Source organism: Mycetomoellerius zeteki, unplaced genomic scaffold (assembly GCF_001594055.1).
Source record: "Mycetomoellerius zeteki isolate Tzet28-1 unplaced genomic scaffold, Tzet1.0 scaffold113, whole genome shotgun sequence".
Taxonomy (NCBI): domain Eukaryota; kingdom Metazoa; phylum Arthropoda; class Insecta; order Hymenoptera; family Formicidae; genus Mycetomoellerius; species Mycetomoellerius zeteki.
Window position 1 is genome coordinate 1,128,726 of NW_017256051.1, and position 16,334 is coordinate 1,145,059.

The 16,334-nt window shown below is 28.8% G+C and overlaps 2 protein-coding genes across 2 annotated transcripts in view; both read right to left on the reverse strand.

Moving 5' to 3' along the window:
• Window positions 1-241: 241 nt before the first annotated feature.
• On the reverse strand, window positions 242-2,329 carry LOC108727214 (uncharacterized). The gene is made up of 7 exons (XM_018455249.1): window positions 2,215-2,329; window positions 1,981-2,080; window positions 1,760-1,812; window positions 1,372-1,679; window positions 1,053-1,291; window positions 839-958; window positions 242-708 (listed from the first exon to the last, which is right to left on the reverse strand). The coding sequence occupies exons 1-7, from the start codon at window positions 2,327-2,329 to the stop codon at window positions 270-272; spliced, it is 1,374 nt and encodes a 457-aa protein (XP_018310751.1). The 3' UTR covers window positions 242-269.
• Window positions 2,330-6,938: 4,609 nt separating this feature from the next.
• LOC108727492 (adenylate kinase isoenzyme 5) overlaps window positions 6,939-16,334 on the reverse strand; it is a 13,974-nt gene continuing 4,578 nt past the window's right edge. Inside the window, exons 4-11 of the mRNA XM_018455638.1 lie at window positions 15,447-15,589; window positions 14,592-14,774; window positions 13,905-14,027; window positions 13,679-13,832; window positions 12,519-12,787; window positions 11,418-11,582; window positions 7,827-8,091; window positions 6,939-7,440 (exon numbers count right to left, since the gene is read on the reverse strand). Coding sequence (XP_018311140.1) covers window positions 7,193-7,440; window positions 7,827-8,091; window positions 11,418-11,582; window positions 12,519-12,787; window positions 13,679-13,832; window positions 13,905-14,027; window positions 14,592-14,774; window positions 15,447-15,589 — 1,550 coding nt within the window. The 3' untranslated portion in view covers window positions 6,939-7,192. The remainder of the gene's footprint in view (window positions 7,441-7,826; window positions 8,092-11,417; window positions 11,583-12,518; window positions 12,788-13,678; window positions 13,833-13,904; window positions 14,028-14,591; window positions 14,775-15,446; window positions 15,590-16,334) is intronic.

The following is a 16,334-nucleotide window of genomic DNA, read 5'->3' on the forward strand; positions in this document are numbered from 1 at the left end:
AATTAATTTATTGCATGACATTAATTTATACATTTTGATCTGCAATTAACAATACTTAAAAATTATTTCATTTAATTAATAATTCAATAATCAATATAAAGAATAATTATACAGAAATTATGCATTTTGCATGTTATCTCCAAATCTATTCTTAAAATGCCAACGTTTCGTGAATATTACGATTCACTTAGTTTCTATATATTGTAATATTTATACATATATATATATATCCATGCTTTTGTCAGAAACATTTAATATTACAATTCAAACTATTTAAGTGGAAGTATAATTTGCTTGGATATGGTAAGATTCATATATATTTTTTCCATGTTGTTTTCTGAGAAAAACTGTTCTGCATAGCTTTCATAGCTCGTTCCACATAAAGCTAATTCTAGTTTATTTAGATCTTCATTTGACAACAAATTTATAACACCTGATGGCATTGCAGATGCCGAAAACATATTACAATATGGTGCCAAACTACAGGAATTTGCATTGCATATCACAATAGCAGAATTACCAATAGTTAAAATTTGTATTAGTCGACGAAATAAAACAGTTTCATCTTCAGCTTTCAAAATGATAACGCCCTTTGGATTACGAATTTTCGTTACTTCTAATCCTCCACTTTGTGAGCATGATAAAGAATTTTGATAGACATATGAGAATTTTATACATGTTGATATTATATCTACCAATATCGATTTACTAAAAAAAATATATATATGAGAAAACCAGTTGTTAAAAATTATCATTGAGAATAATGAAGTACAGAAATACACACACAAACTAAGCACTATAAAAATATGTAAAAACTTTCTAATAACTTAATACATACCCGTTGCATCTTAATATAGATGCAAATTTGGATAATACTTGCATTCTAAAAGTAATAGGTTTAGTACTCCAAATTTTGAATCCTTTATTAGCTGAATTAATACATCTGTTAATATCTTCACTACAATAATATGTCAATGAAAATTTTATATAAATTTTATTAAACATTATAAATTTAAAAAAATTATAACTAAGATCAAGAAAATATGCTTTACCTTGTTGCATTTGCCCACTGACTATTATTATGTACCCAATATGTGCTTTCTACAGGTTGTTGCCACATACCATCATAAAATAAATTGTAAACTATACTTTTCTGCACACTTGATTTTTTTATACAATCATCGAGATTAGACTTGCATTTATGCAATATTTTATTAAATATTTTCGTATAAGGCAAAAGCACAATACCACAGTGGAAGTCCATGTACGTATTTACAAACAAAACATCTCTCTAAATAATTAAAAAAAAATATTAGTAATAATTATAAAAATTGCTTAAAAAACTGCATTATATTAATAGAAATGCTATACATTTAAAGATGTTGCTAAGTTTTTAGCAAATATAATATCTTCCGTCCATATGGATACAATGTTCATTTTATCAGGTATGCCGGCTGTAAATAATTCATTCTTTGTTCGAAATGTATGAATGTCCTGAAGATCAAATTTCAAATTTGACATTCCAAGATATTCCTTCATAAGCCATACAAATTTTTCTTTTATTGGTTCTTGGATCCAAATTTTATTTAAAAACAGAAATTCTTTATTTCTTAAGTAATTAATAACTGCATACAAATCTGAATCCGCTAGAAGTATTATTTCATTATCATTGGTGTAACCTGTCAAAAATATTAAGAATCTTAAGTGTGTGTATGAGAGAAAAATTAATTTTTATTACATTACTAATATGTTTTCTTACTTATAACTTCCTTTCTTAAATGTTTATATCGAGTTTCCAGTATAGAATCTTTACTAAAATATAAAAACAATTTGTGAAATTGATGACAATATTAATTTAAATATAAGAAATATAAGTATAATAAATGGTTAATGTATTCAAGAAAGAATACATTAACCATTTGTTACTTATATTTCTTATATTTCATAATGGTTACAGTTTATAATGGTTTATAATGGTACAGGATAGTATTTTCCAAAAAGAAGTCCATGCCAAGTCCTTTATATATTTCCGAGATTGTAAGTATCACTAATAAGACTACATCATCTTCCTTGTATTCTTCTAAAAAAAAAGTTCAAAATGAAATATTAAAAAAATTAATGTTTCTATTATTGTAAGCTATTGTTGTCATAAAATAAAATTTGCAAATAACATAAATAACAATTTATCTTTTCTAATTATGAAGACAACATTACCATATTTATTGTCAAACATAAGCTGCATACCAATATTATTTAAGTATTCAATAATAGTAGTAATTATATCTACATGTTTACAAACTGATCGAAAAAGAGACAAATTTTTTTCCATTACAGATGCTACTTTAAGAAATCTGTAAATACATAATTCAAAATGATAAATGTGAGAAAAACTTGTATTATTTTTATCATATTTAGATAATTGTTGAGTCAAATTATCTCATGTCTGACTAAATTAGCCTCATTCGTTTTTATATAAAATAACTAAAAATTTTCTGAGAAGTTTCGCTTTGCCGAGGAGACTCAACAATTATTCATATTTAGGGCTTCAGGGCTACATTTTAAAACGTTCTTTCCAAGAAAGATTTTACTCTATATATTATAGTATATATTACATGTACTAAATATATTTCGAGTAAAATTTTTCTCGGAGAAGACGTTTTGAAGTGTATCCAGAAATGTGAGTTTGTTTACCTTTCTGAAAAATTATTAACATCTGTAAATTTTATTTCCTTGGCTAAGGCAAATATTTCTTCGTACTTCTTGTTTATTAGTACCTAAAAATAAATAGAATTATGTTTCACAAACAATGGACTAAGGTATTTGTTAATTAATATTAACTTTCATATAAGTTATTAATATTTTCATATATATATATATATTATATACATATATACATATTTATATTCACATCTTTGTCATATTCCAAGTTGGTATAATACTTGTCTATAACTTTCAGTCGTTTATCCATAATTGTTATAATCAATTCTAATATTCTTAAAATATTAAGGCCTCTTTCTCTAACAGTACTACTCAGATTAACGCTAATCAGTCAATTATCAATAGGCGAGTTCAAGTCGGCAAAGGTTAGGACAGGTTAGGACACCAGCCAATCAACATGCTTGGAATGGCTTGGAAAGCCTTGGGAGCATGGACGTATGAATACATGGGCTGCGTTCGGAAACGTCGCTCGGATATCTCTGATGCCTCGAATTCATCATCCGTCCTTGTTTAATATTAATGTTAAACAAGAGCGACGTTTCCGAACGCAGCCATGGAGCCGTCTGGTGCGGGGAGTGAAGATTTTAGGGGCGTAGGGGGCCGCCATATTGTCTGGCATTTTAGCGCTCTATTTGAAAATCGACATATGTATTATGATATTATTTATATTTTCAGTGCATGGAAGTAGGATTTTGTGTGAGACAAAATTAATTCAACGGTTGTGTGCAATTAAAAATAATTTTCTGTTTATATTAAAAGAAGTAATGAATATATATATTCATTCAGATATACATGCACATTCGTAGGCACGCGACGCGCGCGCGCGCACACACACACACATGCACGCACGAGTATAAATATATAATTATAAGTGAAACTGTTTTAAGTAAAAGTTTAACGAATTATATTCGTAATCAGCAAAATCAATTTTATTTTAATAATATGATTGCCTGTAAACTATGGTTATTATTTTTATTATATAGCTAGAAATGTTAATTACGGTTTTTATATATATGATATTATATTAGTTATCTGTATACCACGCATAAAAAGATACTACTAGTGTAATAAATAAAATTCGAATAGAGTGTAATATAAATTAGCTTAAGGAAACATCTACGTCAGGTGACAGATTTACGAGTTGAAAAAATGTAAGTTTTTAACTTTTTTCACGATTTTAGTATAAGTATTTTAGTATAGTCTACTTTAAGCCTGTAAAAGGATTTTTGATTCCGTTCAGTAAATTCGGAGATTTATATCGATCTGCAAAATCCCGACAATTTGTCAATCCCCACTCCAGCATCCTCTTAACTGTTATCAAAACGTATGTAACGTCTATCATTAGGGCAATCGTACAGTTGGATGCTGTTTGCATATTGCCGCTGTGATATACTATATTTATTACATGCTCGATATTTGTCGAAAATAATAAAGCCTACCGAAATTCTTACAAATATATTTGTGGCAGAAGTAGTTTATCCAATAATTAATTACGATAGCGATGAGGACTAAATATGTGATATATTAATATAATTATATGATAACTGTCAAAATATAAATGAAATTATAATAATTAATAAAAGGCCAATAATTGTGAACGAGCAAAAATTCTAATTTATTCGAAATAAATTTACTTTAACATTAAATGTAAAACCGAACGTTTCGGGTATCACAGAATCTTTCATCGGCGGTGTGAAGCAAGTTGATTTGGTTATAATACACCCTTCCCCCTTTATTTTTTAAAAACGACAGTTTTTCTAACGTATATATGTAATTCGTAATTAATTAAATAAAAATAACTGCCTTTCAATCCAATGATTGATAAATGAAGATATCACTTTCAATTTGTGATCATCAAAATATTTTAATATGGAGAGAGAAAAATATTTTTTTTCTGTCGTCAGCGATCTCAGACATTGTGCTGTCGTGCTTTTACATTTTACCATCGGACGCAGGGACGAACGTAAGAAATTTTTATCGCACGTAGGGGAACACGCGCGGAATTTCTTAGTAATCGCTGCTCTTCCGTAGGACCGCGATCTTCATTTGAAATGCCTGGACATACATTGGAAATTTTCGGTCACATGTATATACATGTATGTGTGATTGTTAATTGTCTGTTATTTCAGTGTAAACTTATATTTAATTTTCGCTCCACGAACACTCCAAATTTCACATACTATAATGTACAATTATAAAATAATGATAATAATTAAATATTTTAAGAAATAGTAAGGTCATCTATACAAGTATTGTTTGAAAAAATTGTTTGAAATCAACTTGGTTTTAACAGTAAATCATATAAAATGCAATAAAACACGAGCAAAAATATTTTTATTTCATTTTATTTTTAAAATAATTCTTTGTACAATTTTCTATATCAATATATTTCGATTTTCGACGTATTAATGTTAAGGATGTATGGGTGATATTTCAACATAATAACAAAATTATGAAAAAATTACAGATTATTCTAAATCACATTTAAAAATAATACGACAAATTTGGTGACAGTTTAGGATTGTATGTTATTTTAATAAATAGTAGTATTTTTTTAATCTGTGCTTTCTCTCTCTCTCTAATAAAAATGTATGGAAAATGTATTATAAAATAAATGACAAAAATCTAAATTTTTTAATATAAATACATTATGTATTCTCAAGATTATATAAAGTTATATATTGCGATGCATGAATTAGTTGTCCAATAAATAAACAAAATATTTCTTTGTTCTTTATCTTTGTAACTAATCATTCTAACTAATCGCAATGAAACTTTGCACAAATTATTTTGAATATTTAAAATACTTACAAAAAATTTAGATTTTTGGTATCATTTTTAAAATTTTAGTTTATAATAATAAAAATAATAACGAATAAAATTAATGAACTATAAAAATGTGTTGTTCAATCAAAATGGAATGTTTTGAACATAATTTATATATTATATATATCTAATTTGTTTAAAGTATAAATATTAACACATTTGTAAAAATGACGCCCATACATTCTTAAATCCTACTTCTAGGCTTAGTTGGAAATAGACAAAGGAAAAGAGGCCAAATAAAAAAAATATTATAAGAGGAATGTTAAGTTGTAATATAATATAGCAAATCTTTTAAGCACTCTCCTACAAAATTGATTTTCTACTTTTATGCGCCTTTTTCTTAAGAAAAATCAAATCTTTTTGTAATTTTTTAAATTAAGAGATATTGTGTCTCGCACCAAATCACGAACAGTAAATAGCAAGACGTATTTATGCGTATTATGTATTTATGCGCAGAGTTTTTAACTAAAAGTACTTCAGATTTCAGTAAAAATTGGATTTTAATAATCGATTTTGCAAGACTTAAATAAGAGCAATAATATGTTTACGAAATTGTACAATAAAACTGTCTATAGTTATGTTCTTTTTTTTCATCGCTGTGTCGACACATTATTAAACCATTTCTTTAAATTACTTTCCTTATGAGATTATCTGCACATTTTGGTCGACATATTTTTCCTAAATAAACAGATTTGAAGAATTAATTTTCCTTTGTAATTTTTTACTTAACATTTTTTTTAACAAAATTACAATTTTTTATATGACCAGATGATCAAATTACAATGTGCTTATATTTAGAGGATTAAATATATAAGTATGAATAATATAAATACAGTATAAGTACAATATACATATGAGTACAATTGCGGGCCTACGCACATGAATTTTGTGATGTTGATAGTCAAACTTGACAGCTTATAACTCAAAACTGTGACCTCAATTTTTTTTACTATAATTTTAAAATCTATAATTCCATACACTATTGAAATATTATTTAATAACCGTAAGACGTATGTACAAACATATATTAAGAATAAAATATCTATAAAATGTGAAAAAGGCACACTATTAAAAAAATAAAAGATATTACTGATTGCAACAAACTAAATGTGAGAAAAATTATGTACTTGTGCACATAAATAAAATAATGAACCTTTGGAATAGATATCATAGCTATAATATTAAGAAAATGATAAAAACGAAATTTTACATAAAAGAAGCTGAATCATTTCACATTCTTGATATCAACAATATTTCATAATTAGAAATATATGTGTATATATACATATATATATACACAGTGTCCCAGATCTCTCGTATCACCAGTATTATTAATTAGGATTTTTATCTTGAATTTGTTTCTCTGCTATTAATGGGTGATACCTAAGGTCTGGGACATTCTATATGTAGTGTGTATTATTCGTGATATGTTTCCAATTACTTACGACTTTATTTTTGGCTGTTTTTAAAAGACGGATTAATTGTATTATTTAAGTCGTATTTTTTTAAGGCACGCGGTAGGGCAAGAGATATTATTAGTAAAATATCAAAATTGTCGGTACAATTGAAAGTTCCAATACGTAGTACGGAGCCTTTCGTGCATGTTAACAGTTAAAATTATTTAACAATATTAAAAAAGACTTTGTATTTACATATGAAGATTTTGCTGATAACCTTCGATTTCATTGTACATTTTCCTGACAGGATCTTTTGGCAAATAGTTGTGCATCGCCGGTGCGATTTTATTGTTACCGGATACATTGCCGTTGGCTAAATGCGCTACACCATTTTGTAGCATATGTGTTGTTCCTTTTGCGATGCCATTCTGATGAATATGACCATTCTGTTGAATATGCTTCATATTGTTCAATACACCATTAGAGATAGTACCCACTCCTAAGAAGGCAATAAATATTAAAATAATACATTACTAGCAATAAAAAATACGGTGCACTTCTCAATTATTCTTAATCTACTGTTAATCACTAATTCAAGATTACAATCTAAAAATATACCTTAAGAATGTGTGTGTGAAAAAACAAAAAATTCTAGAAAATATATGTAGACTTATCTAGCACTTCTGAAAAATTTTTCAATTCGTATAAAAATCTAAGAAATTTTTTTTTTTTTTTTAAGTGAAAAGAGAAGGGAGTTACAAAATTATACAAAATTTCTTTAAAATTTTTTAATTTATATAGAAATATTAAAAAATTACATGAACAATTTTAAGAAAAATTTTCATTGGAGTCGCAATGTTAAATAAATGCAATAAAATTGTTTACCTTGAGCAATAATTCCGTTTTTCGTCGCATCGGCTATCTTTCCAATATAATTAGATATGCCGTTGACTAGTTTGGCATTGCCATTAGGTATGGCACGTTGATTTTGATATTCATTCGAGGTATTTATTCCATTTGGGTGTTTCTTGATAGGCGAATCCGGATCGCATAGACTTTCTTCTTCTTTGCGACGTGCTCGACGCATTAGTTGATATAACGCAGCAGCAAAATCCTGCTGGACACTAGGTACATCTGTATCACCGTCCACCTATTTAAAAAAATGATAATTTATTATTATTTGTAAAAGAATAAGTAAATCATATTTTCAAAAAATAGAACTATTTCATAAAGATATAATTGTTTCCATTATTGCAGTCTTACTTCTATGGCCCTTAGCAGAATGGTTGACTTATAATTTTAAGACAACCATTGTTTTATGCGTTGCTAAAGACAAAAGATTTAAGTCAACTATTATAAGTCTGCTAATGCCCTATATTCTCAATTAGTCATTAGTCATTATTTTTAGTCATTATTTTACACTTTAACTAGAAAATAATTAAAACTTAGAGTAGTTTTCTTTACTGATCGAGAGATATTCCTACTTTTTTATATTTCTGTCTTCATTTTTATAAAAAATATTGAATAAATCTATATATGTCTAAATCTCAAATACTAGTAAATTGTAGAATAATCAATAATATGTAGAATAATCAATAATATATAATAATAGTAACTCTTAATTTTTTGAAGTGCAGTCACCCCAGCTCATCGTTTATGCAATAATAAGTGATTATTCTTTTGGGTTATTGTCACCATTTCAAATAATTTTAGAAATTTTACCATATGAAATTTTCAATTTTAATAAATTTAATATTCCGTATCAAAGGACCCCGCACCAATCTTATAGAAATTGGCTCTTTGTCGAATTGGCTAAATTTTGGATATATTGTAGTTCTGGTCATTCTGAATAATATCTCCATGGGCCTAACCTCCTCCTATGACTGGTTTTTGCATTACAAATCTTAGAAGGTTCAGATTCAAGCCATTTTTTTTTAAATTGAGTTTTCGTATATTATTGATATTATATTATTATTGATAAATATATAGATATATACATGCATATATGGTTCGTGTATACATGTTCAGCGTAACGGTCCGCACGATATTTTGGATACTTCCGACACAGTTAAAAGAAATGTGTTGAAAAGTGAAGATTCTGTTTCATGCAGATTACAACATGTAATAAAACAATTTTTTAATCAAAATCAAGGTCATTTTGAATTTTTTAAGTAGCACTATACATTTTTTTTTCATAATATTGCAGGGTTTTTTAAGATGAATTCAATGCATTATCGAAAATGTCATCATTATACACATAAATATTTATGTATTATAAATATTCATTAATATAAAAAGACTATGAAAGGAAGAAGTCTAAAAATGGTCAATTTTAGCGAACGAACATTTTTAAAACTAATGCAATTATCATCTTGAAAGTTCATACATTCATGAAAGAAAGTTTAATTACCCAGGAAAGCTTGGGAAACCTTTCGAAAATAATAAAGTATGTTGTTTGAACGCTTTGCAGAAAAACTCATTTTATTTCTAATAAACAATAAGATTTCAAAATTAGTGTGGTATGTTTAGTCTTCTTGTATCTTTATGTCTAATACATATTGGACCATTATTATAAATACTGATATATGGATATTTTGAAGTCACATGGAGCTCACACCTCCATCTTTTTTTAATTGAGTGATATGAATTTTTTGCGCAATAAGACTTTAATTATTCTGCATGTAAATGTATATTAAAATAGAGATATCAAAAAATCAATAGTTTATAATAAAATGTAAAATATCTCGTAAATTATTGATTTTGGTGGACCTGTTTCTTATTTTCACGAAAAGAACCACTCGATGAGGCGGAAAATATCACTTTAACTGTTTCAAAGTAAAGGTTTCAAACGCACCCAGAAAAATTGTTCTTTAATGCCTGGAAGCTAATCGATTCTTATTTCAAGACCGTCTTAAGTAATGTCTTAAGACGCTAATGAGGCCCTCTTAGTTCGTAATTCCTTAAGACTGAACTTAAAATGGTCCTAAATATAAGGATTATGAATACCGGTCTAAATTACAGCTTCTTAAAAAGTTCGGCAAAATTTGTAGGTTTTAAGAAGAGATCCTGGTTTATACAAGGTCTAAAAAAGTCATTTTTTTTTCATAAATCAGCAATTCTTTGGGAATATGTTTCTAAAATTTTAAAGCTAAATTCGAAGTCCTTCGGTAGATTTAGCGCTTCTAATGGGAAAGGTATATAGGCGCGCAGCGATGGCTGTCAAGATACCGAGAAGCATTTGATCCCTATTTATATCGATCAATCAAACGATCTGTTAACGCGATGTTTGGATGAACATACACGGAATGCGAACGGAAATTTGAATTCGACTATCTGGAGACTGGCACACCTCAATTGCGGTGCAAAAATACTCGAAATCGCTGCTTTTATTGCCACTGACAGTTTCAACAAGGGACATTCTGCCGTTTTCATGACTGCCAAAAATCATGACTGAATTGGAATCAATATTGGTCCTGAATGCAAGCATTATGTATGACGCACAACGAACCTCCAGGCAGGAGCGCCGACGACTGAGTAGCATGAGAGAGGCCCCAGCAGGCTGGCCCAAATTGCTCGGAATGAATTTAATGAAGAAGCTGAAGGGTTACTATGCCCCCTGAAGAGAAGATTAGACTCCGAGCACTGTAGCTCAAGAACTACTATTTTTTTATACCGAAAATTTTAAACGCTTTTTTCTCGAAATCTGTGTTTTTGGCAATTTTTTTCAATTTAATGAAAACGATTACAAAAAAAATATTTGACCGATTGATTTTATATAAAACTCGTTAGTTAGGTAATAGTCAACCCTCATCGATGCACCTAAAAAGTTAAAAAAAACAACATTAACAATTTCTTTTTTGTATAAAGAAATGGACGCTACCTAATGAAAATCGTAACGTTTTCTTCAAAGAGTCGCACAAAATTTTAATTTTTATATATTTTTTTATTTTATAATTTTATTTAAGATAAAATTATATAAAGACATTTCTTGTTTTTTTGTGCGAGGCAAAAATTAAAGTGCTGAGGATATATACAAAATGGTAACGTCGACGGCGACGCACAAAATTAAATGTTAATCTTTTTTTTATTAATATTTTTTTGTATACAACAAAATTTAATTATATTCTTTAATAGTTATTTTAAAATATGCAAAAAATTTTAAAGCGATAAACATTATTATTTCTTCTAAGAAAATTACGTCACTTTTTTCGGCCTCCTAAACCAGGCTCCCCCCTTAAAATGATCCCCTAATTTTGGTGCGTAGTATATATTTGTTGTTTTACATTTAGAGTTATTTATATTCGTGTTGTTCATATTACATTACCCGCTTTATAAGTGTGTTTGTTTATTAATAAGTGCATTTGTTTTTATTCGAAGTTATTTGCTTTGTCAGATATTTACATTAATACGACAAAATTTAAAATTTATTTCAACATTGTAGCATGTTTTATCATAATTCAATTATTTATTACGTACAATTATTAACCGATTATCGCTGTCCAGCGTTTTCAACATGGGAAGAGACACTTCGCGAAAAAGTTCCAATCTTTTTCTAAATGCTGAAACACTGTCATCCAGTCTTCCTCTCCCGAGTTGCAATTTGGAGCAGTCAAGTAGTACTAGTGGTGGTCCCTGTCCAAACTATTAATAAATAATATAATGCAGTTGATTAATAATTTATTAATACTGAGCGATATATCGAATAAAAAGTTATAAAATCAAATTAATGATAAGTGTAATTCGCGATTTTGAAATAATCGTCTAAAAAAAGTCGATTCGTCAAATTTTCGCAAAACTTCTTTCAATTATAGCAATAACTCATTAAAAAATCATTATATTGAGATAAATCAAAGCTCAAATTAAAGCTACATTTCTCTGGACAATCAAATATCAAAATTGAGTTGAAGATAATATTACAAAATGGAAACTTTTTTTATAAAAAACTGTAACTTAGAAACAAATCGCTAAAAACTTTATCAAAAGAGAAATTAAATTATAAATTTTAACATCAAACCTACCACAGCCCGTCAAATGACCGTTTTTTTTCAACTTTTGTTAAAAATTCTGCATTTGATGTTATCGCTTTCGTCATTTGATTTCACGACTTTTTCTATAATATACAATAATCAGTTTTTCAATATCTATTTCTTTTTTTGTTTCTTCTAAGAAACATGTGTAGTCCACTTTATGTATTGCGAATCAGTTACTTAACTGATTAAAAATTTATATTTTTTTATCTGTTCCGAAGTGTTTATACTCAGAGAGTGTTTATAATCGGCTTAATTATGTAAGACGTGACAATCGATGGTAATACATGTTAAGAGTATGTGAAAGCATTTTTTCATTTGTCAAAGTCTACTTTCAATATCTGCATTTATAAACAACATTTATAAGCAATATTTTGTAAAATCTTTTTGTAACTAAATTTTAATTTATTGATTGTTAAGAAGAATGTTTAAGATTTAATTGAGCTTTTTTATTCATCTCAAAACAATGAGTTTTTGCTAAGTTTATTCGAAGACATAAAAAATGAATGAGTGTATAATGCATTGCAAGCAATTTTACTTACGTACTTACCTTTGTCTGAAATTCCTGCACTTGATTCAAGTCTCTCGGATATCCATCCATGACGATACCGTCTGAATCTCGATTCAAAAGAATCTGCTGTTCTACAAGTTTCATTACGATATCGTGTGGAACCATTTCACCCGAAACAATTGCATCATTTACAATCATATTAGACGAGGCCATCGTTCTAAATAATTCTCCAATACTTATATGCCGCCAGCCTGACATATTACGAACAACTTGGGTGCAAAGAGCCGCTTTATTACTTCCTGGTCCACCTAATATATACCATATTATATTATGCAAAATGTCGTAAAATATAAATAAGCTATTTTTTCTTTTACAGTTGATGAAAAAAATAATAGAAAAACAGATAAAACAATTTAATAAGTTAGTTTTTATAATTTAACAATAACGTGCGTGCCCATAAGCAGTATTTCACCTAATGTCAGACATTCCATGTATATTTTATTACTTTTATTTAATACACAGCGAGCGCCAAACGACAGATGATTATAGTCCACGTTAGCAGCGAATGAGTTAAATTAAAATATATAGAAATTTACGAGTATACTGCCATTTTTGCGTCTCTTCAAATTTTTTATATAAAACAAATGCCACATTTCCTGGCAGTCCTGGTTTATGATAGAATAGAGTGCATTAAATTGAATCGAAAGTTTTCCATCGTTTTGAGAATTTCTAGTCTCTTCTTCGCTACATATTTTTATTTGTTGCCGAATCACATAGATTGTTCATTCACTACTTTTTATTAATTAATTGATTCTTAATAAGAAATTATTTAATTAATAAAAACTGCGGATTAAAGATTCAGCGACTAATAAAAGCATATTGCGAAGAAAAGACGTCAATGTTGATTGTGATTACTATGCGCGCGACGAAGAATTGGAAAGAATGTGCGCTTAGCAATTACCAATTTTATATAACGCTACGCTATCTTTTGTCGCTGAATTGCGCGGATTCACGGACGTTTATTAATTAATTAATCGTTAATTATTGAGAAACTTATTTTTTTTTTAATAATATAGCACTTTTCTATTTAATTTAAATCCATTCTATCTACTCACAACCAGTATTGCATTTTCTTTTAGGCTGTATATAGTATGTACATCATGTATTCGTATGCATGTGTATATTGAAATAAAATGTACCTATGACCCAAATAAATGACGGCAATCCTTTTCTCGGTTTATCAGCAGTTTTCGGTGCATCTATTGATATAGAAGCTGGTAGCCTATTAGTTCCTACAACTTGTTTCACTAATGCTGAATCCGTGGACGATTCCTTTCTCCTTTCCACTTCGACCTGAAATACGATATACCGCAATCCAACGATATTTCATAAAAAATAATTCATTAAATTTTAATTTATACTTACTTCGGCTTCTAAAGATTGAGGTACGTCTTGATCATGAATTTCACCGCTTGATATTCCAAGAATTCTGAGAACTGCATCTCGAAAACTAACATAGACCTCACTTGGGTTGCGTTCCCCATTTATCTATACAACAAATTTTTATTTCTATTTAAAGTAAATATAATTTCCACATAACAAAAATATAATAAGTATTAATTTACTATTATTATAATTTCTAAGGCCCGGCTTTTTATTTTCTGATTAATTTATTGTAGTTGAGCTTAATCTGATGTTTTATCCAATGGCTTCATCTATGATGATGTCATGGATAAAGTCAATTGGGTGAAATATCAGGTAAAGTTTAATCACAAGTTAACCAGATAATAAAAATTGCGCTTACGTTATCTAGCTATAATATTTTTAAACTTCCTAGTGTATAAAGGATATCATTTTGTACAATAATTTTCTCGTGTTCAATACTAATACGTGTACTAATTGCCACCTTCCTTTTATCTCTTTTTAAAACATCTTTTTAAAACAATAATGTTTGAAAACAATTGTATAATTCAAGTTTGACAAAGCGTGGCTCGCGAGCCATCTCTGCCCAACTTCCTCCCATCACGCCCAAATAAAAAAAACTAATAGAATTAAGAATAATATTAATAAAATTTATGCTTGATGGAGCACATTAATAGCGAATTTGTTTACCTCAAGTAACATTCCACTTTGATCAAAATATTCTGCAACGGGCATTACGTTTCTGTAAAAATTGTGCAACTCCATTCTAGCTAATCCAATGATAACATGGCCGAGTTGCGCACCGAAATCAATTTGTCTCTCCAACACTTCTTGCCTCCACGATACAAGAATAACACCATTAACGATTTTTATCTATAAGCAAGATTAAACACATTTTTAAATATTTTTTTATTATCGCTTATCCGAATACCGTGTATATAATTAACAAGGGAACCGTCGATACTGTTCCTTCCCAAGTAAAGCGGGGAGCACAAACTCTTACATAACGTATAATACATAAGGCATAAGAAATTCAACCAATCATAGTTCTTTATTTCATGGAAAGGAAGGAAACGAAGGATTTTGATTGGTTTATTTTCTTATGCATTATGTGTTATGCGTTCTGCAAGAGTCTGTGCTCTCCGCTTTAAAATTGTTATATATAGTCATATATATGGTGAAAAAAAACAAGGTGTGCTCTCGGAATCAAAACGAATTTTGTACAGTTCTGCGCAAACACTACATGTGGCCATTTAAACATTTGCTCCGCCGTAATTATGAAGTGACATATATCAAGAGTTATCTACGAGAATTACTCCCAACGAGATACTATTAAAGACCGCTGAGAGATCTTATGGAAATTCGCGTCAGAACAAAATTTAAATTATTAAAAGTAAAAAACTGATGATATAGTAATTATGCGTACTTCAATTGTATATAAGAATTTTGCAATTCTGTAAAGCCAATTCAAAGATATTCTAAAATGATAAAATGTCGGTAATTTGCTTTGCTTTAGGATTCCCTTAAGAAGTGTGGGACACTCACTTTTTCAGCATATTCTACCACATCGCGCATATTTCGTGGATATCCGCTTACAAGAAAAACTTTGGCTCCTGGGGACATTTTCATCTCAAGCATGAGTACTTCTGTGACAGTTTTGCTACTAAGTTGTCCAAAATCTTGCATATCTGTATAAAAATAATTGAAATATATGACATATATATATGTTGCACAAATATAAAATTTCTTATTAATTATATATATATTATTATTATATTTAACACTAGAATAACCAACTGAGATGATTTTTACATCTCCGCGGCGAGAAAATAAAGCTCAGTCACAGTAATTTTCTTCACTGATTGAGAATCCATTTTTACTTTCCTAATTTCTTACATTCTTTTTTAAATATTGACTGTACATAACAGTCTCAAATACTAGTCACTTCTGTGTAACGGTGCACCAATAGTCTCTTTTATCTTCGATATTTTGTTGCAATTTCAAGAGTATTAAATTTTATTCAATTTCCACCTAGGTGCTCCCCAGATGTCAAGTCATCCTTGTTGTTAAACTGAGGAGCATCCAGGTGGAAATCAGAACACGCCTCCATATACAGGGTGTTTCCAAATTAAATGGCAAAACTTCGGGAGCGTGTAGAGGAGTAAAAAACTAAGAAAAAAAGTCCTATAGACATATGCTCCTTTTTGCTTTGTTTCGCAGGAAATCACGAAAAAAGAAAAAAATATATTTAATTTATTATTTTAATTATTTTATTTATAAACTTTTTAATGAAGATTTTGTTCGAAATGTGCACCTCTTGCAGCAATACAAGCATTGCATCTGTCAAACACGGCTCTTGTAGCAGCCAGGCACTGTTCTTGCGATATTCTGTTCGCTGCAGCTACGATACGATTTCTCAAATGTTGCTCTGAT